Here is a 26,910-nt window from a genome sequence, read left to right as displayed (position 1 = left end):
AAAGTACTAGACTAAATCATTAAGAATATGTCTAGAGCAAAATTATTCCTGTTTTAATTACTAGGATATCAAACCACTCATGTAAAAAGGTTTTAAGGGTGTCTTTATTTAAGTTTTCTATTTTAAAGATCTATGATGTGCTGGCTATTTATTTCGAGAGGTGTAATCAGATTCGTGCTTTTTTCTGAATTGAGAGGCGACAAAGCTATTTTTACATTCTATCCGGTAAGGGTAAAAATTGTCAAATGATATTTACTATACATGTAAAATGTCCATGTACTTGTGGCATGTGTGTCGAGCTAATATATCTACGACAGATTAACAGGAAATTGCAATCCTCCAAACCTTTTAGGCTGAAAAAAGAATTTACTCCAATTTGTACACAGGAACCCAGAAAACAAAAAAAGAACTACAATTTTTTAAAAACATTATAATTTTTAGCGTAGTTACATTTTATATGTTTATGGCATGCACGTATGTGCAAACGTATTGAGTCCTGTACAATTTACGTGCAGTTCTATGAAATTAGAAACATTATACGTGCACCTCAGGCTTGCATTAGAATGTCAACCTCGTAATCATTGAATGAGCTGATAATTCGACAAATGCCAATGGATACAGATATGAGACCCCAGTGTTAACATTTTGCCCATTTTGATCTCAGTATCAATTACGGCATTCACCATGTTAACAGTTAAAATTTTGGAAACAACGAGTTTATCTTGGTTGAAGGGAAGTGTCATCAAAACGCACCGCCGGGTAATTTTTAAATTTCCGAAAAAGCCCTGAATCCAAGCGTATTGGAGAGAAAATGATTTCGTTTCGTTTCGTTTCCATGATTTTATTTCGAGATTTATCAGTTACCCCATAAACCTCCCAATTCGATATGAATAATAGTTGACGTTATACGTATATACATCATTGGTTAAAAAAGTGGCACATTACGATTTCCAATCGTGAACGAGGTGTGTTTTAACCATTCTCGAATAGCATATTCACGCGACTTCTCCTCGGAGCTGGGACATTTGAACTCTGGGAGGGTCAACTGTTTCTCTTGTAATTCTTGAAGAGTCAGAATAAAATTATCCCTGTCTGGCAGTGCATCGGAACTTCTTATTTCACCATTCTCACCCATTTTTACCTGAAACGCATTGTCTAAGTTCACATTTTCGACTTCCCCATTTAGTTTTCTCTCGACCGAATTTGCATTTTCTTGACCTTGACCTTGGTTTTGTGTCGTTTGTCCTGCTGTCTTTTGGTCCTGCTGGTCACGATTTGACCCATCACTGGACACTGTGAGTTCATCAACCCAATGTTTGGTTACCCGTCGTTTGCCACCGCCATGTTTTGTAGACAAACTGGAAAAAATGGATTGAAAATAGTAAACTATGCCTCTGACCGGGGGTCTCTGATTTAGGGTCCGACAATAGAACCTGCCGGGGAGCGTCACCAGGGCTCTGAGTGGACATTACATCCGACTAAGAGATCACTGACCGGCATTGATCTTTATTTATCAATACATGTATGTATATCGATCTTCACAATGCTCATACCAAGGAACTTTTGATCGATCTACAATATAACTGTTTCTCCGTCCTTGGTTGTATACCCTATACTCTTCCCAAAGGCAAACTTTGGACTATTTACATGCAGATGGACGTTTGCCAACAGGTTTTGGTTGTTTCCGTCCATTAATAACCTATCGCGAAACCTTTTCTGCCTTGGTCCAGAACTGAGTCACTATTAAGCTCCACGGGCGGTAAGGGTCGTTTAGACATTAAACGCGGTTTATGGTTTGTTTAATTGTTTGCAAGTTGAATTCTTTTTGTGTCAACATTGGTTTAATATATCAATAATGAAGAGAGTTTTAAGAAACATGGTCGCCCTAGGTCAGGTCATAAAGCCTATTACATGGGCCGCAAATTGTTGGTCTACTAGATTTTGCTCTCAACCAAAATGAAAGATTTATTCCCACAGCAAAAATAAAATAAAACGAGAATTAAAAAACATATAAAAAAACGTACACTGTATTGTTATCTCTGAACATAAACCAGGGCCAGTTAAGGATTATGTGAATAGTCCGATACGTGATCCTATTTAAATCTCGAGCTTACTTTATTTTTTAAGCCGATTGTAGGCCAAATCATGTTCCTAAACTGATATCTACCCGCAAGTTGGCGAAAGTTTAAGCTTTGATACCAGGTCTAATGAGTATCTGAGCGCAGGCTGTCACATGTGCTTCTCAGTTCTCACTCGTATAACAAATGATTCTGAATACCATTAAAAATACTGTGCCCAACCAGACACCAACCCTTCAGCTGTCCAACCAATAAGAATCCGCCACTAGCTGCCCAACCAATGAGAATCTGCCCTTCAGCTGCCCAACGAATGAGAATTCGCCCTTCAGTTGCCCAATCAATGAGATTCTGCGCTTCAGCTTCCCAACCAATGAGAATCCACAACATTCAAATCACGTGTGCGACTGGCAACCATACTCTGGTATCGCCGGAAGTAACTTCTAATTTCTTCGTTATCATTGTGGAGAGCACTGTGGTCGTAGACAAAGCTCAAAGAAAACGTGTCTGATATCAGAATGGTCTTGTTTACTGTCTCAGTACCGAAACCCTTTCGAGGCAAAATTAACTATCTGCTAAAAGTGATTTCTCACTTCCAGGCTATCGTAAAATTCCCCCAGGTTAGGTAGCTGACGGTTGGGTTGTCAACAAATGTCGAAACATCATTCAATTCAGCTGAAAGCGTAATGCTAATAATATTCTCCTGCGTATAAAAAATTTATGCGCCAGCACAATTCACTTCAATATGATTATTGGCAGTATGATATATCTGATATATGCATGCGGTTTTAAAACGATGTTTAGTCAATAAAGAACAAGCGCGTCACTGGCAGAGCACGAGGCCATGGAATTCTTTCATGGTGGACAGACAGTCCCTTGAATGATGTAGGGCAGATATACACCATACAATGCCAATCCAGACAATCATAAACAGGTGAAGGCCTACTTAGAAAGGGTGTAGGTAGTCGAATATTTCATGTATTTAAGAGAGTTGTATACTCAGCGCAAGGAAATGTCAATCCGATGATCACCCCGGCGAATCAATGTTAATAATTCAATGTTCATAACTTACACCAGATGCAAATATTTGATTTGATCATTTTGATACTAACAATGATTGTAAATATCTAAACGATTATCGCATGAAGAATTTACATACTCCGACATAAGCCTGTGACGCAGCTAGAGGACATGCTGTCCATGTCTGATGTGTCGACGGTGATGCGAATGTCATAAACGAGTACGACACAATACATACCTTGAATTTGCAAGGCACTAACATTATATAATGAGAAACCCCTAGGGAACGAAAACAGCTACTGGGTTAAAAAGAAGTCTACCAACGGCAAAACACCCATTCGCCGTTTCTATCACCAATTACATGATCGCATACGCTCGAGGCTCGATTCGTCATGTTTGCTTTCAACCCATTAAGAAAGTAGGACCTGGCCGACAGGGAACACACACCAGCGCGAAGTTATGCCATAACTTGATATCCGAATTCAAATATTGATCTCGTTATAGGTATGCACCGATATAATTACCTGGGAAGTGGAGACCAATATTGATATGGAAAGAAGGAGAAAGCGTCAGTAGAAATGAACTGGTACCTCATATCAGGCCAGCGGGCGAAACAAAGCTGTGCGTGTTGACTAAAGGTCTCAGTGAGTCACTTGGGGCTCATTATTGAACACTTAAAAGTGGTTTATTAAAGTTGTTTCTAAAAACAGTGACTGCAGTGAAAAGTTGGGTTTTGAAGAAAAGTTAACTTAAGCTGAGCCACGTCATGTTTGCATCGTTGCTGGCCAAATTTTTACTAAATGTGCCTTTCGACAGTTCACATTACGAAGTCTGCCCTAAAAAATTTGAAATTTTTCATTTTGCAGGTTGGACTATCCCTTCCCGTGAAGCACAGAGATATGACGCCTACCTTGGATAGCGAGTTCAGCACTAAAATTGGTGTATACGATAGAGCAGTGAATTATCAGCATTGACAATGTTTACCCCTGAGATGTCCATGTACTGTCGTGTTGACGTTGAGATTGGTGGTCAAAGAAACTCTAACATTGAATTTTACTTATTTGTCAACATGGTGACGCCTTCAGACAGCTTGATACTAACCTTCAAAACGACCAGGAATTCATTAATTGGATTATTTGATCATATTACTATTCTTCTGATGGTCTATGTTAGGGGCTCGGTCCAACCGCGTGACTGTAAAAGGGCTGAATTCGAGCCCATTATATCTATCAAACGGTATGGAATCCGTACTTGCGAACAAGACTTAAAGGAGAACCCCTGGGTAGAGGTAACGTGAAGCGAGACATTCAAGGCGATATCAATAAGATTATTAGCGACAATATCAACAGCCATGCAAGGCATATCTCATTTGGGCGAGGGATAGACCTAAAATGTATTGTCCGAAATGATAGTCATACATCATTCGAGCATATTGAAAGCATACTATTAAAAGTATTCTATGAGTTCCGATATTCTCGTTTTCATGTATGTATTCATTTTGTTACAAATATAGAAATTATGGTATGTTTTAAAGTTGAATTAACTTACAATTAGCTAATTATTCATTGTTGGGAAATACATTTACTTTTGAAAGCGCTCTCTGTTCTTTACACAGCATGTGCAAGAAGATAATCAATTTCATTTTTCAAAACCCTTAATTGGTTATAAGATTGGTTTCGAAAAATATAGTCCCGCGATTATCCACCCGGATCAGTACGTTATTTTCACGGACTTAGAGTCTAAATCTCTGGAGTTATTGCAACCTTGCCACAAAAAATCCGAGTAATAAGCCACGTAAATTCTCATTGGAGGACTATTCACGATGTCGCGCTAATCAAATACTAAAATATAGTTTTTGGTGGTCAACTGTAAGTGAAATCGAAGGTTCTTTCTGTAACACCATACACCTGTAGAAGTTACCAAGTGGTTCTGCAAGGTAGAGATGACCACAAAGAAGCCGTATGAGTAGTTTTAATGGCCTACTGTTCCAGTCGGATAAAAAAAATACTGCCTCACTCACCTCTTTTTGGATTTAACTGGAATCACTTCAGGTTCTTCCTCAACGGAGTCGGGAGCTTTCATGGCGTCATCGTTCATGTCGTCTGCAACTTCTTGTTCTCTGTCCTCGACCATTGATGCATTTGGCACCAGCAGCACATCTGGGTGACTAGACATCTGGCTCGGACATGCAGATCTCGGCGGCATGGGGATGATTTGAACTCGGAAGTCCTCGTTGCTTCGTGCCAATGTTCGTTTGATAACTGGCAGCATCTTTCCGCCCCGTTCATGCATCAACCGCTTGGCATCAGGGGGCACTGTGACGGGCCTGGTTCTGATGTCATTCATGACCTGGATCCTTTTATAGTATATAGGGCTACCAGCCCTGGTCGGGCCTGAGAAGCACTGGCTTTGAGTAGCTTTCGCATTGGGCGAATCCACCTGGTCAATTTCCCCAGCCCTACTCAGCGCATAGTTGAACATCCGTCGACTGTGCCGGTACAGAGTCTCACTCACTTGGGAAGCTTTCAGCAGATTATTTTGATCCTTGCGTTTCAACCGGCGTACATCACACATGGTCCTGGTAACCTGGCCGCGGTCCACGGTCATGGGGTAGTCATCTAGAGGGCACTTGCCCACTGGAAGGGAGAGAAATGTCACATTACTCAACCTACTAGCACATGTCTCAATATCACCAGGCTTCGCACGCTCTGGCCAAAGCAAGGGATCGTATCGCTCTTTCGCAGACATCGCCAAACTGCTCGGCGGTCTCTCACGACTTTTAGTCCGCATGGCTTCAAGTATCATAATGGGTGTACATCCAGAAGTAAGTCCAGTTTAAGAAAAATGAAATGATGATATGTCGCTAACACTCCAGTAACACAATGAACGGTGTCTCCCTGTCAAAGGCAATGTATGTTATTCGCAAATAATCCCTAATCAATATGGAGAGTCGATTCAATCGGGCAAGATCTGTGACGTTTCTTGTCAACGAGCTAATATACCCAATAGGTGGTGTTCATATAATAGGTAAAGATTTACTCGCATAGGCCTATAAGTTACTTGTTTGGTGGCCACTGATCCATTCTAAGGTCTTTCTTAACAGGTTTAACATTATCCAAGCACGACTGACCTCGTCTCACCCAGTGGCTTCGTAGTATTTAAGCTTTCAATGCATTACACAGTTATAAACGCCGATTGCGAATGGAACATATCATTTGATTTGTCTCTATTGATTTTGCTTGCAAATGATCTCCGATCTCGCACTATACAAATGAGAACGGGATTCGCTCGCTGTCATGTGATGTGTCATGTGGTCTACCTGAAAACATCCGTCTGTCACCCCTAGCAACGATATGTTGCGTGGCTCGGTTCATCGTCAACCAGGGCTAACCAATAGCACACTCTTGTCAATTCAACGGCTCAGATACATGTAATTTTCAAAGTCAACGAAACATCGAAAGAAATGTGTTTGACCGCAGGCTCGAACAGACTGTTTCTGCGTTTACACAGTGTATTGCATCCCTGTTGCATTCACTCATACATAGGGTGGAAAATAAATTGTAACTAATCCGACGGGAACGGATGAGGTCGTAAAATAATCTTCGGGACGAAGCCTAAATATGACTTCTTGGATTTCATGCCTTTCCCTGCTGATTTCAATGATTTACCCCTATGCGGCTACATCGATTCCTTCTTGCTCCATACCTTGATCATCCTTCATGGAAATTTTACAATGCTTAACCCCAAGTATAGGCCGATATCGTAATGATGTGTACTAATCTAAATAGAAATCACCATACTGGACTATTTCTAATCAATTCACAAAGCCTCTGTATTAAATAGATCAAGGTGTTTGCTTGTGTGTACCATGTCATTAATCCGACAGATCTCAATATGTATTTACTTGGTTTAAACAGATAATAATGTCCTCAAAAACCCCGGGCTAGAACGGACCTATATGTTAACGGGTTGTGTTTGATGTCAAGTTATACCCATTGCTCCGGGCATTACTGATTAACCAGTTTCTCAGATTTGGTGACACTGTGAATAAAAATTGAGGTTGGACATTTCCCGGATAGAAAAATACTACATAAAGCGAAAAATATTTTGAAAAGGAATTTTGAACATTTGTTTCACCCATCCATTTTCGACCGACCAGCGCTGAAGTCGCCTATGAATTTTTAAGCGAATTTACCACCGATTAGCTTTGGACAACAAGCAAAGGTTCTTACTTAGGGACGAAAGGCCTACAGGTTATAATAATAAATGAAGAAAAAAGTGGTTTAATTTGCTAGTTAAAGAGGATTTAAGTTATAGGAAAAAGAAAAAGAATCTTTGACAGGTAAACCGTTCACCCATCAATGCGCGGCGCAAGAAAGAAAAATACCATCTGAACTGTGTGCGTTTCAAGTAGAGGTTTCTTTTTCAATTGTGCAAATACGCCGGTACTATTTCTACCCCGTTAAGGTCACACGGACATAATCAGAATTCAACTGCATGGTCGCATTATTGGAAGAAGCGGGTAAGGTATTGATGGACATACAGATAAACAAGATGACCACTTACCACGACATGTAAAAACAAGTCCTTCCTCTATCGTCTGCATCCTCCTGGTTTTATAAGCCGGGAAAAGATACATGTTCCTCCACAGTCTATCCCTAAGCTATAGGGGCACTCCGAATGTCATTTGTGTTATCTATGACTTAGAAGACAAAATGTCACTGATGCCAACAAAAACGTTCAATTTTCTATCAAAAATAGGATTTTGAAGATATATTTACTTCATCGTGCTCCTATTTCCCAGCTGAGTATACAGAAATTGACGATAGGTCAGTGGTTCACTCTCCTGCATTGACCAATGACATACACCAATCTGCCGTAAGACCTTAGCTAGATCTTTCTATCTGAGGGATCATCCTTTACATGCACGGATGATCATTCACTGCAGAATTTAATCCTCCGCTTAACCTGACCTACATGTAGTAGGGATAATCACTTAATTAGTGGTCGGTATGATTACAAATATATGAATTGTGAAAACTTTAAGAATAGAAGTGTCATAAGCTAAGAAGGCCATCATGAAATCTTTCCAATTGGTAAGAAGGCGTGGTTAGCCATATTAAGACATTCAGATGCATGTATCTATCAAGAGACATGATAACAATTATATGAAATGGATTAAACGAATGGCTTCACAAATTGCACCGTGTGCACCATAGCAAACATTAGCTTGCAATCGTTATACATCTAAACGTGATCTTCAATTTCATGTTTGGAATGTTTATTTAGTTCGTTTTGTTTGGCTGGTTTAATTTTGGGTCGTTCAACTTGTACATACTACCATTTCCCGAAGCGTCTGACATGACATCTATACCATATCAAGTCATCTATAAAACGATTTCTTACAGATCTTATTTCTATAAAATTATACACCTTTTATTGCATCATTATCACTTGCCATTTAAGAAAGTGTATCTTCCTCACGAATATCGACCAGTCCCACGTATATTTAGTCAACAAAAAATAAGCAATGGAAACTCTAGGTTGTCTTATCAGTATGGGCCATCACGTCAGAGGCGGTGACATAAATCGAGCGTACATTTATCTTAAGTGGTCCTCAGAGTTTGACCAATATTTTAGTGTATATGAAAGTAACACGCCTGACACGGTTCTGGACGTTCTATTGCCTTCCTTCCCCAGTACATGCACCGTGTGACATTTACGGACAAAGGTTGAAATTCTTCTTCATTCGCTATTGTTCGACGCCGGCTATCCATGAGATTCATTGACATTGAGAAATTTTTGGCGGATACAGCAAACCTCTGAAGAAACGTTGGTGACATGTATTGTTGTACCTCAGGGGCGCCAAAGCTTTTATTTCAAGCGAGAGCACCTAATCTAACGTCTCATTCATTGATTAAATCGTACGACAGTATCGTGTAAGTATATACGGATTACCGGACACCACCCTTGTTGCTTTTCGTGATACTTTGTAACAATCCAATCTTGAAAATCACTGTAGACGAATGGCCAGTGCAATACATTGTTTTTGTTTTCTTCATTGGAGAATATGGCCTGCGGGAACTAGCGTCTTTCGGGGGTTTCCGAGTGTGTTTCTACGTGTTTCTGTCTCAAGAAAAAGAGAGGATTTGAAGCTTTTTTGAATAGTTTGTTGTGGAGGCGTAAAGGCAGTGGAAGAGAGGAGTACAGCAAACCACCTGACATTGTCTAATCAAAAGTGTTTAATTCGGCATCATCCTCCGATGCCGTCATTAGGAATGCGCCATCACAAAGGCTTATTCGGGGAGTCGGCGAATTTTCTTTTCGAAGGTTGAATGGAATAATGGCAATGTAATTCAAATCTGTCCAGCAATCATGGAGATTCGCGATATAGACTATGAACTTCCAGCGAGTATGCTCGCAATAACTGGAACACAGACACTCCGTTTCGTTAAAGTGAAAAACGTCAACCACCAAAGGGAGTTGATAAAAAAGTTATCAGCTATGGAACGGGAGAAAAAGCAAATGCTGAATAAGATGAAGATCGACCAGAGGCTTCTTTTGCGGGATCACAGCAGGTTAATTGAGATTGTCAGGGAACGTAAACGTCAAACAGTCACGAATAAGAGCATGTCATGCGCAGAAAGGGTGGAATCGGGTCTCAGGATAAGCCGGAGCGCGCCGGCACGTGAAAGAAGGGCAGACTCGGGTCTTGGGATAAGCCGGATCGCAACATGTGAAAAAAAGGCAGATTCCAGTCTTGGGGTAAGTCGGAGCGCGCCGGCACGTGAAAGAAGGGCAGAATCCAGTCTTGGGATAAGTCCCCAGATAAGTCGGAGCGCATCGGCATGTGAAAGAAGGGCAGAATCCAGTCTTGGGATAAGACCCCAGATATGTCGGAGCGCATCGGCATGTGAAAGAAGGGCAGAATCCAGTCTTGGGATAAGTCCCCAGATAAGCCGGAGCGCATCGGCATGTGAAAGAAGGGCAGAATCCAGTCTTGGGATAAGTCCCCAGATAAGTCGGAGCGCATCGGCATGTGAAAGAAGGGCAGAATCCAGTCTAGGGATAAGTCGGAGCTCGCCGGCGCGTAAAACAAGGGCAGAATCTGGTCATCGGTTAGATCGGTGTGCATCACCTGTAATGATCACGGACCACTTGTATTCAAGAGACGAGAGTGCGGGAGTCGCCCGCGGTAAACAACCAGGGAGGTCCGCACGTCGGGCGTCAAACAGCGCAGAGGGTAACGACCTTGAAGCCTAGCAAGTGACCAAATCAACAGAGGACGAGCAAGAGGCGTGTTTGGAAAAGCCAGCAGAGCAAACCGATGTGTACATGTACGATGTTGAAAATCACATGGGGGGTAGGAAAAATCAACACTTGCCTATGACAAGTTACCACACTACGGATATGCTGCCTACTAAACGAAAGGACAGAACTTTTTCGCCTCAACCCCCAGCTTCAAAGCCATCTTCAGCCAAGACTCACCGCGACTACGGCAGTGCGTTGTCTGCACGACTGACAAATACATTGCGATGCGTGCGCCCAAATCAGTGGGTAGGCCTACAGTTAGCTTAGCTTCGCGACTATTAGTGTTCTGTATTTTGCTGAAGTTCAGAGTCTCTTGTGTTCTGATGCCCGATTCGAGAGGGCAGCACTGGCGATTATGGACAACAGCAACAACAATAAACAGCAACAACAACAACACACACACGAACACCAACGATGAAATACATATCATTGTAAGACCAGTTCTGCCGTCTGAAATCCGCCAACGACTGGGCTTCGTGCAGTTTTTCCGAGCACTCCTTTTTCTCAGTGGCAATGCTTGCCCTCATTATTCTGGGAACGCTAGAAAACGGGGTGATTGGTTTCTCTATGCAGCCCTGACATGTAACAAAGCATTTATTCAAGAACCTTCATTTGACGAAACGGTTAAATAGTCCGTCAATCTTTTGGTATAGGTACACTAAGATAGCGGATACCAAAACCGAAAGCAATGATTTCTATGCTGCGTAGAACTCGGCGTCTACGCGTGGCCTCGTAATCTGCACACAAATAAGTTAAAAACAAACGGGGATCTCGATCGTCTTTTATTCTGAAAAACTATCTACATTCTACCACAACAAACACCAGGCGGCAGCACTGACCTGCCGCGTATCTAAAAGTAGATTGGCAACAGGCGCCAAATACAAATACCTTGTGTGGTACATTACATATGCTTCCTCCATGTTGAAGCTTGAGCAAGCTTTTATACGCAAAATACCTGGCGATGAGCTTCGTTCGTCCGTCACGATGGGAATTCTTTTTTGCGCTCGATCTTATTCACCAACCAGTGCTATGTATATAAATTTCTCTTGTAAATAGCTGCCTACCGTGCTGCAGGGCATCAATTACTCAATTCAGGTAAAAGATAAGGTTAGCACGGCGCACTCCGTCAGTGTCATGCCGTGTTGAGCAAACTAGTTGCTCACTTTAAGGCAACTGGCTGAGAGGCGAATGCGTTGGGCTTCCACTCCACCCAAATGTAAGTAAAGCAATTCATATTTCCAATTTCACTGAAAATTAAGGCGAGAGATAAAATTATATACAATAGCACTGATTACATGATTAAAATCATAGGGTTAGCCGGAAGCATTTTCAAAGCTTTTTATTCGGTTTCGAAATATCCTCAAGTTATACATTTTCATGGTTTTTCCAAATAACCTGCTACCATTTTGGGGGGGGGGGGGGGGTTAATCCAATTAGTGGTTTCTCTTCCTCCCCCAAATGTCCATTGAATGCATTCAGCAACAGAGCGCCTTTGATAATCCGCCGGGTGATCCACCAAGTCACACTATTATTTTCGGTGTATTCCTGTTTCGCCTATTCCTGTTTCGCCTAATTCCTGTTTCGCCTATTCCTGTTTCGCCTAATTCCTGTTTCGCCTAATTCTTGTTTCGCCTATTCCTGTTTCGCCTAATTCCTGTTTCGCCTATTCCTGTTTCGCCTAATTCCTGTTTAGCCTATTCCTGTTTCGCCTATTCAAATGTATTGCTAACCTCCCCACAGACGTAGGAATATGAACCGTCCCTTACTGACCGACCAAACCCGAGGAGAGCCACATATGTACGCATTGACGAACGCATGTTACGCCTCAAAGAACAATACGTCAATGGAGAGAGGGACATAATGAGTTACGTTGATGCTATCAGTTACCTTGTCTGACATAATATCATGATATGTATTTTCCACCTTGTTTGACTTTATATGTGCTGTACCTACATGTATATTATGACATGGGTTTTACCGCTGATTTTGATCAAATAATTGTGAGAATGTACAATATTATGTATTTTTATCAAAAACTCATGAATTCAGTTTTCATAAAATAAACGACTGCTTTACTCTACTTAATCTATTAGTTTTTACTGTGTGTCAGTATGGTCCTATGGTCCTATGGTCAAATAAGTCCCGGACTGTCCCCGCTTTCAAGGTGACTCTTTCAAAACGGTCATGGCATGGTTTGTTAACAAAGTTAGTCAAATTGTCATCACATCGTTAACATCATCCAATTGTCCCCTCACATTTTCCCCATAAAATGGACATGCATCCCTCAGGTTCCCCGTGGGAGAGTCGATTTATTGTAGGGGTACTGGAAAGTAGGCGAAACAGGAATAGGCCAAACAGGAAATAGGCCAAACAGGAAATAGGCCAAACAGGAAATAGGCGAAAAAGGAATAGGCGGAACAGGAATAGGCGGAACAGGAATAGGCGAATCAGGAATAGGCGAAACAGGAATTTTGTAGGCGAAACAGGAATAGGCGAAACAGGAATAGGCGAAACAGGCATAAACCTTATTTTCGTTGAATCTTCGTATACGTATATTAGGGGTTCCGGGTAGCTTTTATAAATGATAACCCATCATAAGACATCATTCTCCAAGGCAGACATAATATTCAAGCATATCCTCTCCGAAAGCATTTGCTTCCATGTTGTATTGGTCACTGCACATAACATGGCATAAAATGGCCGTGGAGTCAGATTTGTACTCATTTTGGGGGTGAAATTACATGTACAGAAACATATGTCGTTTGAAAAAAAACCGGTTTCAACCAAAATCTTAAATTTATTATTTAAACCACGTGATTAGAGACCGTACATCACACCTTGGCGAGGAGGAGCCATCTGTTGTTCGGGCTAATCAGCCTGAAGAGGGGTTGATTGGCTGGAAGAAAGAAATTTAACTGCGGTGTGGGTGGATGGGTTGAAGGTTCATTTCAGGTTAATGGATAGGAAACTGGCAAACGAAGAAATGTTGATCATCTGACTATGTACAGGTACTCGTTTTCATAAATCTGTACGATAGCATGAAGTTCTTGGGTAGAACAGAATTGTAGAGAATATGTTCGTATCTTCATGAAACTTAAGGCCAGCAGACGAGAGCTTCGCGGGTGTCAGAAAATGTGAAGTAAACAAGTTCTTTTGACAGGAATACAGGAAGCACCTGCTGCTAAATTCAGCGTTACTTGACTACGCTGTGTTGTGCATCGAATATGCATCGTACGTACGGAAATGCAAAGAAAGACAGTCAACCCGATCTGGAACCAAATCAGGCTCACCTTCAATATTTATTCGATTGATTGAGAAGGTTTGGAAGGTGAGACCTTTCAAGTTTAGTCCTCGGGTAATTCCCGAGATCGACCCCTTGGTGAGGAAAGAGGCGGAATAAACGAGTGCCATAATCTTCTGATAGGTAGGCCCAGAATTCATCCTTGGTTTTTTGAGTGAAATGTTTCAATCATATAGCTTACTACTACTACCAGTCACAATTCAAATACCTTTTCCCTCAGCGCATTTTCAGCAAAGTCTTTATTGAGTTGTTGTCCTTTCTCAGCTGTTTCGGTCACTGTCTCTGTCAATGGTCTTTGGCCTTTTCCTTTACTGTTCAGTGTCAGAGAACTCTCAAACAGTCGGAAGATTCCGGCAAACAACGACTAGACTTCTACCTATAAATTGAACTGCTTGCCACGGTTTCGCAAGTTCAAAACTCCGCTTGAGCATCCCAGGTCGTTCAGCAGTGTTTGTTTTATGATGTCTGCATTCAGTAGATAACTTCTAAAACTGGCTGGCTATTAAAATGATTTAAATGCGATTTTCCTGATACATGTGGATAAGGCAGGTATGTCCAATGAAATTATTGATGGCTTAGGGGTATAAAAAAGTACCAAGTGTTTACTTGCGCAAGGAGAAACACTCCTGTCCGCTTACACAAACAGGCGGACCCCGTCTGTCCCGGCTGGTATTAAAAGAGTTTACGGACATTCAGCTTCATCAACAGTTATGCTTCAAGGAGGTCGGAAATATAAAGAATAAAAAAGAAAAAGAAAAATGTTGTCCACAACCGGATTCGAACTCGCGACCTTTGGATTGAACATCGTATTCTGCCATTTCTGACGAGCGCTCTACCAATTGCTCTAAAGTTTCTAAGACTTCTGAAGCCATGTATTTGTCGAAATCTGATTGGCTGAAAGTCCCTGTACAAAAGTACACTTTTGTGCCCAAAAGGTTCAGGAAAAAAAATTCGCGGGCCGGGCGGTTCGTCAGCGATACGCAAGGTCTTAACATGGACTTGTTGTTTTGCGGACAAGCATCAGTCCATTCCGCTTCGTTAAGATCGTTGGCATATTTTCAATGATTCTTTCAACTCACGTAATTCTTTCCAAGAAATTTCGTGTCGTAGTTGTTCGCTTACGAAAATACTTTCCCAGGGATGTCAGGCCTCCGGTTTGAAATTGAGAAAATGTTCACTTCTGTGGCTTTTCAAATCCGCTTTAAATTGTTTTTACCAAACGCCACCTCCATTTAGCCTAAAACAATATTTGTCACATGTGTTTCATTTTTGTCTACACCTGTATAGTATTTTAAGTTAAAGTTAATTTTGAGGTGGTAAACATGTCGAATTTGAAGAACGTTTGATTAGCGATTAAAACTAAACGGGTATGACTGGAATGCAAGATTCCTTATCACTATGTCTACGTTACAGTGGCATTTTAGTTGCATGGATCTTAATAGTTGATTGGTGATTAGAATTTGTTGTTCTAATCGTCGTTTTCGTCCACACGATCAGCATAGAGTTACCAAGTTGCTATATTATTCAACCAGAAGGTGCTCACACTGGTTGGGGAGTTAGAAGGGCACGGTCAAAATCCTCGGTCTGGTGGGATATGACGTAACCTGTGGACTGCTCTTCTTGTTGTCGAAATTACTTCCGGTGTAGATGGCGGTGGAACTGCCCCGCCCCAGCCTCGTCCCAAATCATTGCGCCTCCGCCAATTCCTGACGCAAGGTTGGATTGTGCATCTCCTAGAAATATCCTGGAGTATCCGATGGACTAGTCAAGCTATCCCAGAAAAATATCTAATTTCTAACGGCCCTAAGATATCAATTTCTTTTAAGATGGCATATTTAATTGAAATGACTAAAACAGTCCCATCTATACCAATATCACAACCGTCTGTTTTAGACGCAAATTACTATAACACCCAAGTCTAGTGGGAAAAACCACGTGCATAAGAAATGCCCTGATTGGCTAAAGCTTTCTATTATTGATAAACAGACCGCGACCTGCTTTTATGAGCATGCTAAGCAAAGGCCTAGGCAAAGCTTTTGACGCAGCGGACGAGACTAGCCGCAGAGAATATAGCCTTATGGCGCCGATTAGTGTGGACAACGTTGCCACCTTGGTGACTACTACTGACAAGGACATGTGTCGTACGTGTCTGCAAAAAGGGACTTCAAGTTATGAGGCGGGTGTCTCTAGAGACAGAGATGATGATCAGCAGTATTTGACAGGTAGGCCAATCGAGATTGAAAAAGCCTTCTCGTATTTTCATTTGGTTTTTCATTTACTATAAGATAAAGGGGGGCGATTGTCGTCACAGGACAGTTGTAGTCCAAGAAATTTTTTTTGATGGTATCAATGAATGAATATATAGTCAAACGAGTTAGAATGTCTGTCTTCAAAAGAAAGCTTTTAACTGAGTATTTGGTAGCAGTAGTTCTAAGCATACGATTATGAGATTCTTGTAATTGGTCTTGTGTCGGACATGGTATTCATGCCTGTTTTAAGTATAACTAAAAAAAGCGTTCATTTTTCGTTTCTTCAACTATTCTTGAAAAATATCATCGTTTTTCTTTTTACGACGTATAGAACGCTATTTTTAAGTGACATTAAAGTTGAATTACATAACAAACTCGAGTTCTGGATATTTTAAGTTGTGTCGTTATGTGTGTGAAGGTAATCAAATTTCAAAAAAATATCGCTAACACTAATGACATCACGGTGAGTGGTAAATCTCTCGTGGGAGATAAGTGCTTTGCCTTTCAAAAGCAACACATAACTTTAGTGACCAACGTGAAATGACAAATAAATCTATGATATCATTATGAATAATCATGTTGAATGTTTTCTGTTGCCTGGAGCAATAAACACATTACATAACTTCAGATTTCAAGTATTTAAGTAAAGTTCAAAGTCAATATCAACAAATCTGCATTTTGAAGACGCCAGTGGAAAAACAAATAGTTGCTTCTGTTACATCAACAGGTAGGCGCTATGCGGGTTAAAGGCATTTACTGCCTTTGCCCTCCATAATGCCAGTTAAGTCCTGAGCTTTAGTGTCCGTAGTATCATTTCAAGATTGACAAAAATGTCCCATATATTTATGTACGGTTTCCTATACCTAAGGAACAACATTTTATCCCAACTGCTATGAAACAGACTTAAAAGCGAAGAGGACATTTTGTTTACAATTATGTATTCACAAATGGTTTGTACATTTACTTACACATAATCTTGATAGTTGTTCTAACATTCCTGGACGTTTTGAGGAATATTACGGCCTAACTGTGGAAATTGAATATTTTCTTTTCTTTCTGACTTCGTGAATGGCTAAAAGTTCGGAGGCAGTCAGACTAGAACCAGTCATTACGAGCAAGCAAGAAGATATATTCTAACTGAGCGCTTATTCCGTGATACAAAACCATTATTTTATTCCACAAATTGATATATCGCTTTACTCGCCCACCGGCCAGCAGACGTTTTTGGACTTTGGTTACCTCTCCGTTAGCCGCCACGCTCAGCAACTCTGATATCCCATGGCCCTTCTCACATCGCTTCTCATCAATTTCATTGAAAGGGTAAAACAGGGATAGGCTCACCTTTTCGTTTGACAGTCGCTCTTGATCATGAATGTAATGTTTAGTGAACTTATATACCATAAAAAACAAGTGGAAAAGAATTCCCCATTCAGGACAACTTGGCGGTTGAACGAAAGCAATTTGTAGACATATCTGAATGAAGTTCGGGCAATCAGATAGAGTAGCATTAAGACACTCAAAGTGCTTAATGATTCAATAATGGGTTTGAATATTAAGTGGTTTAAGGTATGTTGGCCAAGCCTATATTTATTATTTCCTGCGACTGCAATTTGCGACGACAGGTTGGTCATTGCCTCGTTTCCTTTGCTTGGTTGGTGCCACAGGTATACATCCTACGTACAGAGCAGGGGGGAAACAATAAATAGACCTGAATTCTGGGCCTCTGTGAAGTCCACGACCTGAAATGTTCCGGAAAGCAGATTTTATTAGAGTAGCCAATATATGACAGGGTTCATAATCACCCCGTGGAACGGAACAATTTTGGGAAGTACTCGTTCATAGTCATCTCGTCGTGAAATTGCTTTCATTAGGCGCCGTTTTGGTCGTTTGTAAACATTAAAAATGGGAAGTGTGTCTCTCCGTGTTCTGTTCTATTCTGTAGCTGTGCTGCCGGACAGCATCCTGTCGTGTGCCTGCCCTGTAAAGGTGGTACAAAGTATAAAGTCGTTTTTACGGGTGGTATACAAAAATAGAGTATTTCTCTTTATAAAACGGAATCAAAATAAACAACATGATTCATCTTTGGGGTGATCACAATATGGCGCCAGGGCGTCATAGATTTGGAACGTTCTAGCCACTCATTACATTGGATGGAATAAAACATTATTAATATTTAAAAAACTTTTGATGTGATTTAAGCATTCTTATTGCGTTATATTAATTTGTCATCTTGCATTGAAATACATTGTTTTGTTAAAAAATATATGAAAATAATACTTAAAAGGCATAGTTTCCGTAATCAGAACGACACGTGTCCGTCGCCGAGATGTCACTATCATGACAAAATCGAATTTCGTCAGTTTAACCACTTTTAAAAAATACGACATAATGTTTTGTGATATATTGTATGTTGTGTTAAAATTCTCTAAAGAGAAAGATAGTCTCTCTTTCCAATGAATAATCCACACGAAATCAAATTGTACTTGAGCTTTGATATTCGATTTCACAGTCAATAGTCACAATAAATTCAAAACTTCATATTTTTCACGCCAATATAGAACTCTGAAATGTCCTAGGGTAGATTGTCCAGGAACAAGGGATTCTATTTTGCGTTTTTAATCTGTGGACTAGAAAACTTTACAATTCCTTTTTATCGCCGACGTTTACCCCGACGTGACTTCCATTAGATGTGCCCCTTGCCAAATGCCAATGGCACTACTTGCTCAATATCATAGTAATAAAGATTGATCTGTCAGCTGACCAAGAGGTAAATGACAGGTTTTGAATTCATTTCTAAAGATCTGGAAATAACATTTGATTCTTCATTGTTCATTGTGCATGCAGTATATACGTTTTATGAAATGGTGACAATGATAAACTTATAAGTACAAAGTATATTTTCATCGCCCATTTGAATCATTGTCTGCTTATTTTATTCGCCCACACCAAAGAAATATATTCGACATATTAGCCTACAGAAAGGTTTTGAGGAATAATAATGAAACTTCGTGGTGACTGCTCCTCCAGTATCAAAAGAAAAGTTGGCGTAGATTATGATATTTGTAAATTTTGGTGTATGGCCAGCATTTGGTCAACGCCTTTTACAATGCACCATCTCAGATTGCCAAAATTTGTAAAACAGCAGTTTCAAGTACAACTTAACGGAACCCGGGCTATTACAGTTGTTTCACATTTATTTTCTCTCCCCTAGGCCTTTCAAAACTTTAATTACAACCTGAGGAATATTTAGTTTGTAAACATGCGATTCGTATCAATATTTCCATACGGTGCCACCCGTCCTTCACCATGAAAAACAGTACCTGAACCACTCTATTGAGGACACCAGGACCGAGAAGTGATGTCCAGAATAGAAAGGTTTCTTGATTAGAGAGATCAAACTGCACGGAAACAACTAATCTGGTTCCAATTCAGTGTCCTTAATATAGAGAGGGTGCCCTTAACAGCGAGGTGTCCGCTAAATGAGGTTCCACACTACTGCTATTGAACGTCCATACAGGTGCATTATTTGCCACAGGCCTATAAATACATCTTACATAGGACATATACTATTATTTGAGTTGTATAATACAGCCATTGAAGATGCTCAGGCAGTGCTATTAGTCTTATTCGCCTAAGTTCATAATTTTGAATACAACCGCTGACAGATCATACATTAGACACTGAACATTATGTTTGAAACCCACACAACGTTGGCAAGGCTCCAGGATGATGAAAGGCTTTACAGAGGCCTATTTGGCTCGGGGAACGAAGTCTAACAAAGCTCCATGTTTTACCACCAATGCAAGGACAATTGAACTTACCACTTTTTTGGTACCCTTTGAAATTACTGCAGATCTCTTTGAAAAGACCACGAAAATGACACTTGAGGTTTGATAACCGACCTACCCCATTGATTATTTTCATCGCGGTTTTATTGCGGTTATGTGATTTTGTTGGAATAAATGGACATAGGAATGCAGATGAACAGTATAAATGCTGACAGAAAAAACCCTGACAAAGCTTAGGTAACGTGAGCCTACATGAAGCCCTGGCAGACATATCATCATCTTCTTATATCAAAAGAGAAGGCCAATGTACATTAACTTGATGATGTCGTGAATGTCAAGAACAGACAAACATTCAATGCCCGGATGCCGATATCAATTACATCTTAATTACAGTTAATAGACCAACATTAAATAAGGGAAAACCAACATGAGTCATTCTCGACCTCATTACGTGTCGCACCTCTTCCGGCAAACTTCAAGCCTCCTTGCCAACATATCTAGACAGATAGTCGATCAATACACCTAAAGTTTGTTTTCTGCGTCATTGTCAACATTAATTGACATGTCATAGAAAGTATGTTGATACATGTAAATGCATAGAAGGATAGCTTGTCATTTTATCAGTAGCATCATTTCGATGCGTGACTTCATCTACTTGCTTGTATATTGAAATTTTGGCATCTTACATCGGCCACTGAATCGGCGGAAACCGTTATATCGTGCGGAGTACACTGGATTACAGTCATTTCTTTGGCCAACATATTTCCAAAGCTAATTCTTTATAAGGTAAAATGTACAGTGTGCTTTTGGATCAAGGTTACTTTTTCAAATTGTGCTATAATCTCTTTCTCGGATATGTTTTAAATCATTGGTTCCACGTCATGGTAGCAGAGGATGTATCAGCATGCCACCTTTCTTGCTCGTTTCTTTGTTTGCAGAGTACGTTCTTTCAGCAGCGCACTGCCATGCAAACGTATCATTTCGCGGTTGGAAAGTTGGATACATGTATTGCTAGCTTCTACTTTGCATTTTCAATAGAAGCCATTCATCCCATATACATGCCTGTTGTTGACCAAAACCATTGCTTCGCTTGCTATTGTATCCATTGCATCACATGTTGGCCCAAGAGGCAGTCACAGAGAGAGTTCTTTTTTCGTCCGTCCCCAAAACATGTAAGTCTCATGTAGCTTCTTTGTTTCTATCTTCAGTGCCTGATACCCAGGTTACCAAACAGAGTTATCGTGGCATGTGGAAAGCCAGAAGTACAGGGCAAATAGGACGGACACTTTCAACAACAGTGCTAACAGAAGACAACCAAATGATGGACGATTACTTAGCAAATGAATGCCGGGAGTTTTACCTCACGCGGCGGCGGAGAGCGGAAGAGGTTAAGGAGAGGCTGCGAGAAGACCAACAAGACAGGAACTCAGTGAGACATTCAAATCTCGACGACATGATGGCCGACCTACGAAAAGATATGGTGAGTGTGAAAGAAGTAATTTCATTTTAATCTGGACTGCACGACATTTGAATGATTTTAAATTTGTTTGAAGAAGGTTAACGCCGATCCTTTCTTAAGCTTATAGGATACAAGAGATGGGGGTGGCTACTTTACAGTAGTGCCTAAAAGAAACGCATGGTATGAAAATTAGGGTCCTGGAATCATGCAGTGTTATCAATCGGAAGTACCTCGGTATTAGATTTTGTGTTTATTGAAGTGTAAATCAATGTAAAGTGGGCGAAAAAGCCATTATTGCTTTATATCCCATAGGCTTAGGGCGGTCTCTGCAAATGAGGTAAATGCCCGAACTTTTTGAAAGGTGTTTGCCCTGCGTTCTCGACATTTCTGACATTACCTGCATTCCACAACCATTGAAGTAGCTGGGTCTCATGGGGTGACAACTACTAAATACAGTTGGCTAGGGACTGAAAGGCAAAATTAATCGTCGAATGCCATTAACATATTTGATCTGGAAATCGTTACGCAATTGGAAATTTAGAGATTTCACTTCCTTGGAGCGATTTTTGATCTAACTTCCTTGTTTTGATATGACTTCGTCATGGTATACTATTCTTGGTGATAGAAGATTTCGTTGTGATACTATAGTCTGCAGGGATTGATATAAGAGCTGGTTTTACGGCTCTTCTTGGTCTAGTGTTCTTGGCAGACGGGTTCAATCAAGGATGGCCCAGTTCTTGTGACAATACCCATGCAGATAAAAATGACACGAAATATTATCATATATATCTTATTGTGATGTGCACGCGTTGACTTCGATTATTGACGTTCTTCTCTATAGGATTGACAATGCTCTAAATGATATATGATGACTTATATGAGAATTGCGCACTTATCCAGACCTTGGAACGGTTATCTTGAGTTTGGGACTTATTACTTCACTTTCGCCAAATACCGGTACGTCATTGACGGCTCGGAATGTGTTGTTGTCTGAATATTTAACTTTGAATCATCAACCTGCGTCAACTACCAGACAGATTAATGGTCAAGTTTGGTCAACGCACAAGTTATATATCACAAACCCGAGAGGTGTATCGAGTCCATTCTCAGTCGTTAATGTTCCTTCCGAAATGATGTATAGCGGCCTTGATCACCCATTGAACAAAATTCGAAAAACATTTAGGGACGATACTTGATACACCTTCTATTGCAGTTGAAGCATTGAGATGTGAGTACAAGGCTTGCAGGAAAAAAATGACTCTGAAGAGTGTATTTTGCAAAATAAATTGATATCGGACATGCCGTATGGTTTTTAGGTTAACTAACTCGTATCACTTGACCATCAACCGTGTTCCTTCCGTTCATGCTTCACATAAGTTTGTCAACTTCTTGAACCGGGAAAGCACTTGATAAATCCGGAGTTAGCGGAACTCAGTCAAGTTTCTTGGATAAGATGAATAAATCAGATGACTTGACCATGAGAGGTTATGGTTGTGAAAAGACTGACCAAAGCTTATGAAAAATATGAAGAATTTTTTTCTTCTTCAAATGAAACAAAATAAACACCAAATATCCCCTTTTGGCTACTGTCAATCACATATCTTTTCGTACAAGGGTCCATGCAAAAATATGGAGAGTAATGAAATCTTGACGGATATCGTTGACTGGGAGAAAAGAAACACTTCTAGAAGGGCATGTTGACCATATCAACTTCCAAGCGATATTTCAAACTACATGTATGACTCTTAACGTGACCTTACGCTGAAGCACCTGTATATATGTTACTAGTTACCAGTAACTTGACCAAGATGCCTACTCATCATTCCATGACATTAGGAAGCTCTTATTTCCGGAGAACTATTTTCAAGTTGAACGTTTGCCTCGACCATACCGGTGTATAGGCCTATATAATGGCTCAGTGTTCCCAGGTTATCAATGTTCTCGACAACAGATCGATAGCTTGAGCCGCCACTAGAACTAAGTCAAACTTAGTGTGCCTTTAAAGTAGTGTATTCCATGCAGCAACCGCAAACTTATCAAATATGTTATTTTTCTCGTTACAGGCCAGTCTAATGGAACGTGACTTAGCTTTGATGGAACAGCTTCTTAAGATGAATGACACTATACAAGACCTCAAGTGGCAGTCTTCTCCTATTTCGATGTCAATGTCCATGTCCCTGTGTTCACGCGAATCCTTAACTGACAGTAACTGTACACTCGCCTCCAGTACTGTTTCTATACCATCAGAGGACAGCGGACTTTCGGGGTATGAAAGCGCCCCTAGTGTAGACAATATGAAAATCTTATTTGACAATACGTGCAAGACGTGTCCGAAACAAAAAGGAAAGGACGCAAAGGAAAAATCAAAAGAATGTAATGTCGTACAAATGAAAATGGACAAATTAGTTCCCTTGTTGACTGTTTCTAATGTGATGGTGGACCAGAAAGGATACCATAGCACGCAGAATTCATTGGACTCGGGTTGTGGGGACTTAAACTATCAATGCCAAGAGGTGTTTTGAGAGTCCAGGGCGACATGAGACTAATTTATGACGATTGTTATTCATGGGAACAGTCTAATAGGCCCTATCTCATTATGATTGTGGGACGTGCAATTACCTCTCAAGGTATACCTGAGGAAAGACCAATGAGGTCCAAGTGCTTTGTTTATCTTTTTAACGCCCACCCGGGAGTCCTTTTACTTATTTCACCTCGAACGACGGCTTCGGTGGCGTGATGGACCAAAGACCAGTGGCCACCTCGGCGAGATGTCGTGCTCGACAGACAACACAGCTGATGTTTCCAGTATTTATTTGAGGACATTCTTTGAAAACAGTCATTGTGAAAGACTCGAGAAATTGCTATATGAAGAGTATATACATTGTAGAATCAATCGCTGTGATGTGTTGAACATAATTTGGGTAGGAACAAAATCATTTTCGATGACAACATTTCATAAAAAAGCTTCATAGAACAAATAAAACCATGTTGGAAAAGCATTTCGCAAAAACGTATCACCCTTTCCCATTTACCAAGATATTTCGATACGTCGATTTGGTTTCGTCATCAACACCTCACCGCGATTTTCTGATAGTGCTTCAAAGGTTGTATAAATATGTTACACTTTCGTATAAATTATTTCGACAAGCGTTAAAAGCGCATATAGTTGTAGTTGCGATCACGGCTCTACATCCGTGTTACGATTGTAGCAGTGTCAAGTGTAAATATTGACTGCTGTAATGACGATTTAAAAAGTAGAAATGTTAGATGACGGAAAAACTAGATAAGATCGCCTGTACATTTTAATGCAAATTTCCTATTTTCATTTTGTTTGCATCAGTATGTCACAAGTGCGTCTTAAAAACATTGGTTTATGAGTTTCCCCGATGTCAGGTGCATGATCACCTCCTCGATTTTTAAAACAGTCATGTGCTATAAAAAGGATATAGTCATATAGTCCGACTTTCTTTGACGCAATGTATAATTGACATTAGGATGGTTACCCCTCTACCAAGAATATAGTAATATATATCTTGCCTATAGCCTACTTAACACCATGACGGAACTGTGATGGTACAATCATCACTAAAAGTAATTACGTGTACTAATAAATAGTTGATATAAGCCTGACAGGGACAGAAATAGAGGTATAACATTTAATGTCTATAATTCATGATAGTTATGACGTAAACTGCTTCCGGCTATTCATTTCGGACCGGGAATATTTGGCCACGTTCTTTATAACTTTGATATTTTTGGCTACAACTATCTCTATTTAGAAACAACAAACATTGGCCCTATGTTTGCTTAGAAACCAAACGTTGTGGTCCACAACAGTCAAATGCACGTTGAAGTCCATGATGGTCAAATTTAGACAGGAGTTGGTATAATTATGGTAATTGTCAATTTCTACACCTGAAAATTATGATTAGGTTTCAGAAACAAGAGAGTGACAGTTCCCAGTGTCCGAAACGAATAGGTAGTTAATGCAGTTATATTCGGCTTGCTAACCCACTAACAAAATATTTCAGTGCAGTCGACAAATTGGCCACCAAGGAAAGGGTTAATTTCACAGCCCATGTGCATGCCTTGAGTGTTGCTCTGCAATGACCATTTTGTCGCCTTTTCGTAGAGAACAAAATCTCTTTACCTCAGCTTGAGACAAAAGGGTCCATTAGTGATTTGAAAAAAACTTGGCACTCTTGTTCCATATCAAAAATACCTCACCTTCACCATGCATCATAAAGTCATGAGACGACTCAAAGCGCATAATACCTCAGGCTGGGGTCGAGTTCGCCGGCCTGTTTCTATACATCATAGACCTAAATGTACATCAGGAAGGAACACACCCAGGAAGTAACATTTTCAAAACAACATAAATTTGTATCTAATATCATCCAATCAACTTTCTGCTGACCAAGTCATAGTTTCATGTTCATGTAATAGGTCCGGTTAGCCACATTTAGCCTTTTTTCATTTTTCACTGGAAACTTCATTTGCTGGGGGTGCTTTCTTTCATTAATCTGTGCAGATGAGGTATTCTACCCTCATCTTTGACTTCAAGCTTTCGATCTTTGACAAACTATTCAAGTCTTCGAGGCCTTTAAATCTTATTCTGTACCTCAAGCACCTTCAATATGAAATCTTATTTCACAAAAGGTTTGACTTGAACTTATTAATATTAGGTACCTTCATTTGTAAAAAATATCAACATAAGTTTTTCGTGCCACGTATATCGATAGCATTTGCCATGTCTCGTTGGCTGCGGACATACGCCCCACTTGTGCGATATACATGTACGCCGCGGGAAGGCGTTTACGGGGAGTAAAGGAATATATGTATACTGCTCTATACGTTCTGTCTGCTCCGTCTACCGCTTAGAAAGTAATGTAGCGAGCTCTTCTGTGTATACTGTTGCTTGATCATCAAGAACAGATGCTAATCAAATGAGTCATGGGAGGGATGTTAGCAAACGAAATAATATTTCCGTTTCAACTGTTCAACAGGCTGCATATTATGAGTAAGAAGCAGCAAAGGTGAAAATCTGGCTCCTCACGCCGAGTCAAACTCAAAAGCAACCATGCTGACAAAACAAACACTGGCTTGAGTGTGCTTTTGATCATGGATACTTAAAAATTAATTCAACCTTTAAGAATCATAAAAATTCACCAACGTTTTTGCTATCAGAGCACAACATAACATGTATACAATATAAGTATTTTGTTATTTCCATGTACTGTATACTCTTACTACATTACTCTTTAACAGTGTATTCATGAGATAAAAAAATCAAAGCTTTCCATTTCTTATTTTTTCATATACATGTAGGTGGGATCTTATACTTTTCCTGGCATAGACAGACAGGTTCAAGGGACCACAGCTTTTCGTCTCATCCGATAGACTCTTGTTTTATACATTGTATACGTGTTGTGAAGAGCCAGTAATTTCAGTTCCCTCGTAGCCACGCCAGTTCATCCAGTACAATCCATGTACGTGCTCTCCACGCGGGATCGAACCCGCGCCCTATTGCGTGGTAGCCAGCAGTGTTAACCACTACAATGTAAATACAGTAGGCCCTATGTGCTATATCAAGGCGTTGAAACATTCATGATTCTTATTTCGTCACGAACTTAGATTATTCATATGTATTAGCATGTAATAACAGTTTATTGTCTGTCATGCAAATAAACTATTTCTATCAAATTTA

At 40.3% G+C, this 26,910-nt stretch overlaps 2 protein-coding genes across 5 annotated transcripts; one reads left to right on the top strand and one right to left on the bottom strand.

The window, feature by feature from the left end:
• Positions 1-3: 3 nt before the first annotated feature.
• Positions 4-8,006, bottom strand: LOC135486497 (uncharacterized). Of its 3 annotated transcripts, none has more exons than XM_064769315.1 (3): positions 7,662-7,865; positions 5,116-5,731; positions 4-1,358 (listed from the first exon to the last, which is right to left on the bottom strand). In XM_064769315.1, the coding sequence occupies exons 1-3, from the start codon at positions 7,732-7,734 to the stop codon at positions 926-928; spliced, it is 1,122 nt and encodes a 373-aa protein (XP_064625385.1). In that variant the 5' UTR covers positions 7,735-7,865; the 3' UTR covers positions 4-925. The 3 variants fall into 3 exon arrangements, with proteins under 3 accessions (XP_064625385.1, XP_064625386.1, XP_064625384.1); XM_064769316.1 differs by lacking the exon at positions 7,662-7,865 and adding an exon at positions 7,877-8,006 and having other exon boundaries at positions 5-1,358; XM_064769314.1 differs by lacking the exon at positions 7,662-7,865 and having other exon boundaries at positions 6-1,358; positions 5,116-6,086.
• Positions 8,007-8,798: 792 nt separating this feature from the next.
• LOC135485950 (uncharacterized) lies at positions 8,799-26,910 on the top strand. Of its 2 annotated transcripts, none has more exons than XM_064768378.1 (3): positions 8,799-11,622; positions 20,953-21,224; positions 23,267-26,910. In XM_064768378.1, the coding sequence occupies exons 1-3, from the start codon at positions 11,595-11,597 to the stop codon at positions 23,723-23,725; spliced, it is 759 nt and encodes a 252-aa protein (XP_064624448.1). In that variant the 5' UTR covers positions 8,799-11,594; the 3' UTR covers positions 23,726-26,910. The 2 variants fall into 2 exon arrangements, with proteins under 2 accessions (XP_064624448.1, XP_064624447.1); XM_064768377.1 differs by lacking the exon at positions 8,799-11,622 and adding an exon at positions 15,749-15,929.

This window comes from Lineus longissimus, chromosome 4, assembly GCF_910592395.1.
Source record: "Lineus longissimus chromosome 4, tnLinLong1.2, whole genome shotgun sequence".
NCBI classification, from domain to species: Eukaryota; Metazoa; Nemertea; class Pilidiophora; order Heteronemertea; family Lineidae; genus Lineus; species Lineus longissimus.
The sequence above is the reverse complement of the archived record's forward strand: the minus strand, read 5'-3'. Positions and strand labels throughout refer to the sequence as shown.

What these genes read in the sequence shown, in the direction of transcription:
- LOC135486497 (XM_064769314.1), bottom strand. Translation starts at nt 5,900, where the DNA reads ATGATACTTGAAGCCATGCGGACTAAAAGTCGTGAGAGACCGCCGAGC. An exon ending in CCAGTTAAATCCAAAAAGAG is followed by an intron (nt 1,359 to 5,115) that starts GTGAGTGAGGCA and finishes CATTTTTTCCAG; the next exon opens with TTTGTCTACAAAACATGGCG.
- LOC135485950 (XM_064768377.1), top strand. Translation starts at nt 15,785, where the DNA reads ATGGCGCCGATTAGTGTGGACAACGTTGCCACCTTGGTGACTACTACT. An exon ending in TGATCAGCAGTATTTGACAG is followed by an intron (nt 15,930 to 20,952) that starts GTAGGCCAATCG and finishes TTCTATCTTCAG; the next exon opens with TGCCTGATACCCAGGTTACC. An exon ending in CCGACCTACGAAAAGATATG is followed by an intron (nt 21,225 to 23,266) that starts GTGAGTGTGAAA and finishes TTCTCGTTACAG; the next exon opens with GCCAGTCTAATGGAACGTGA.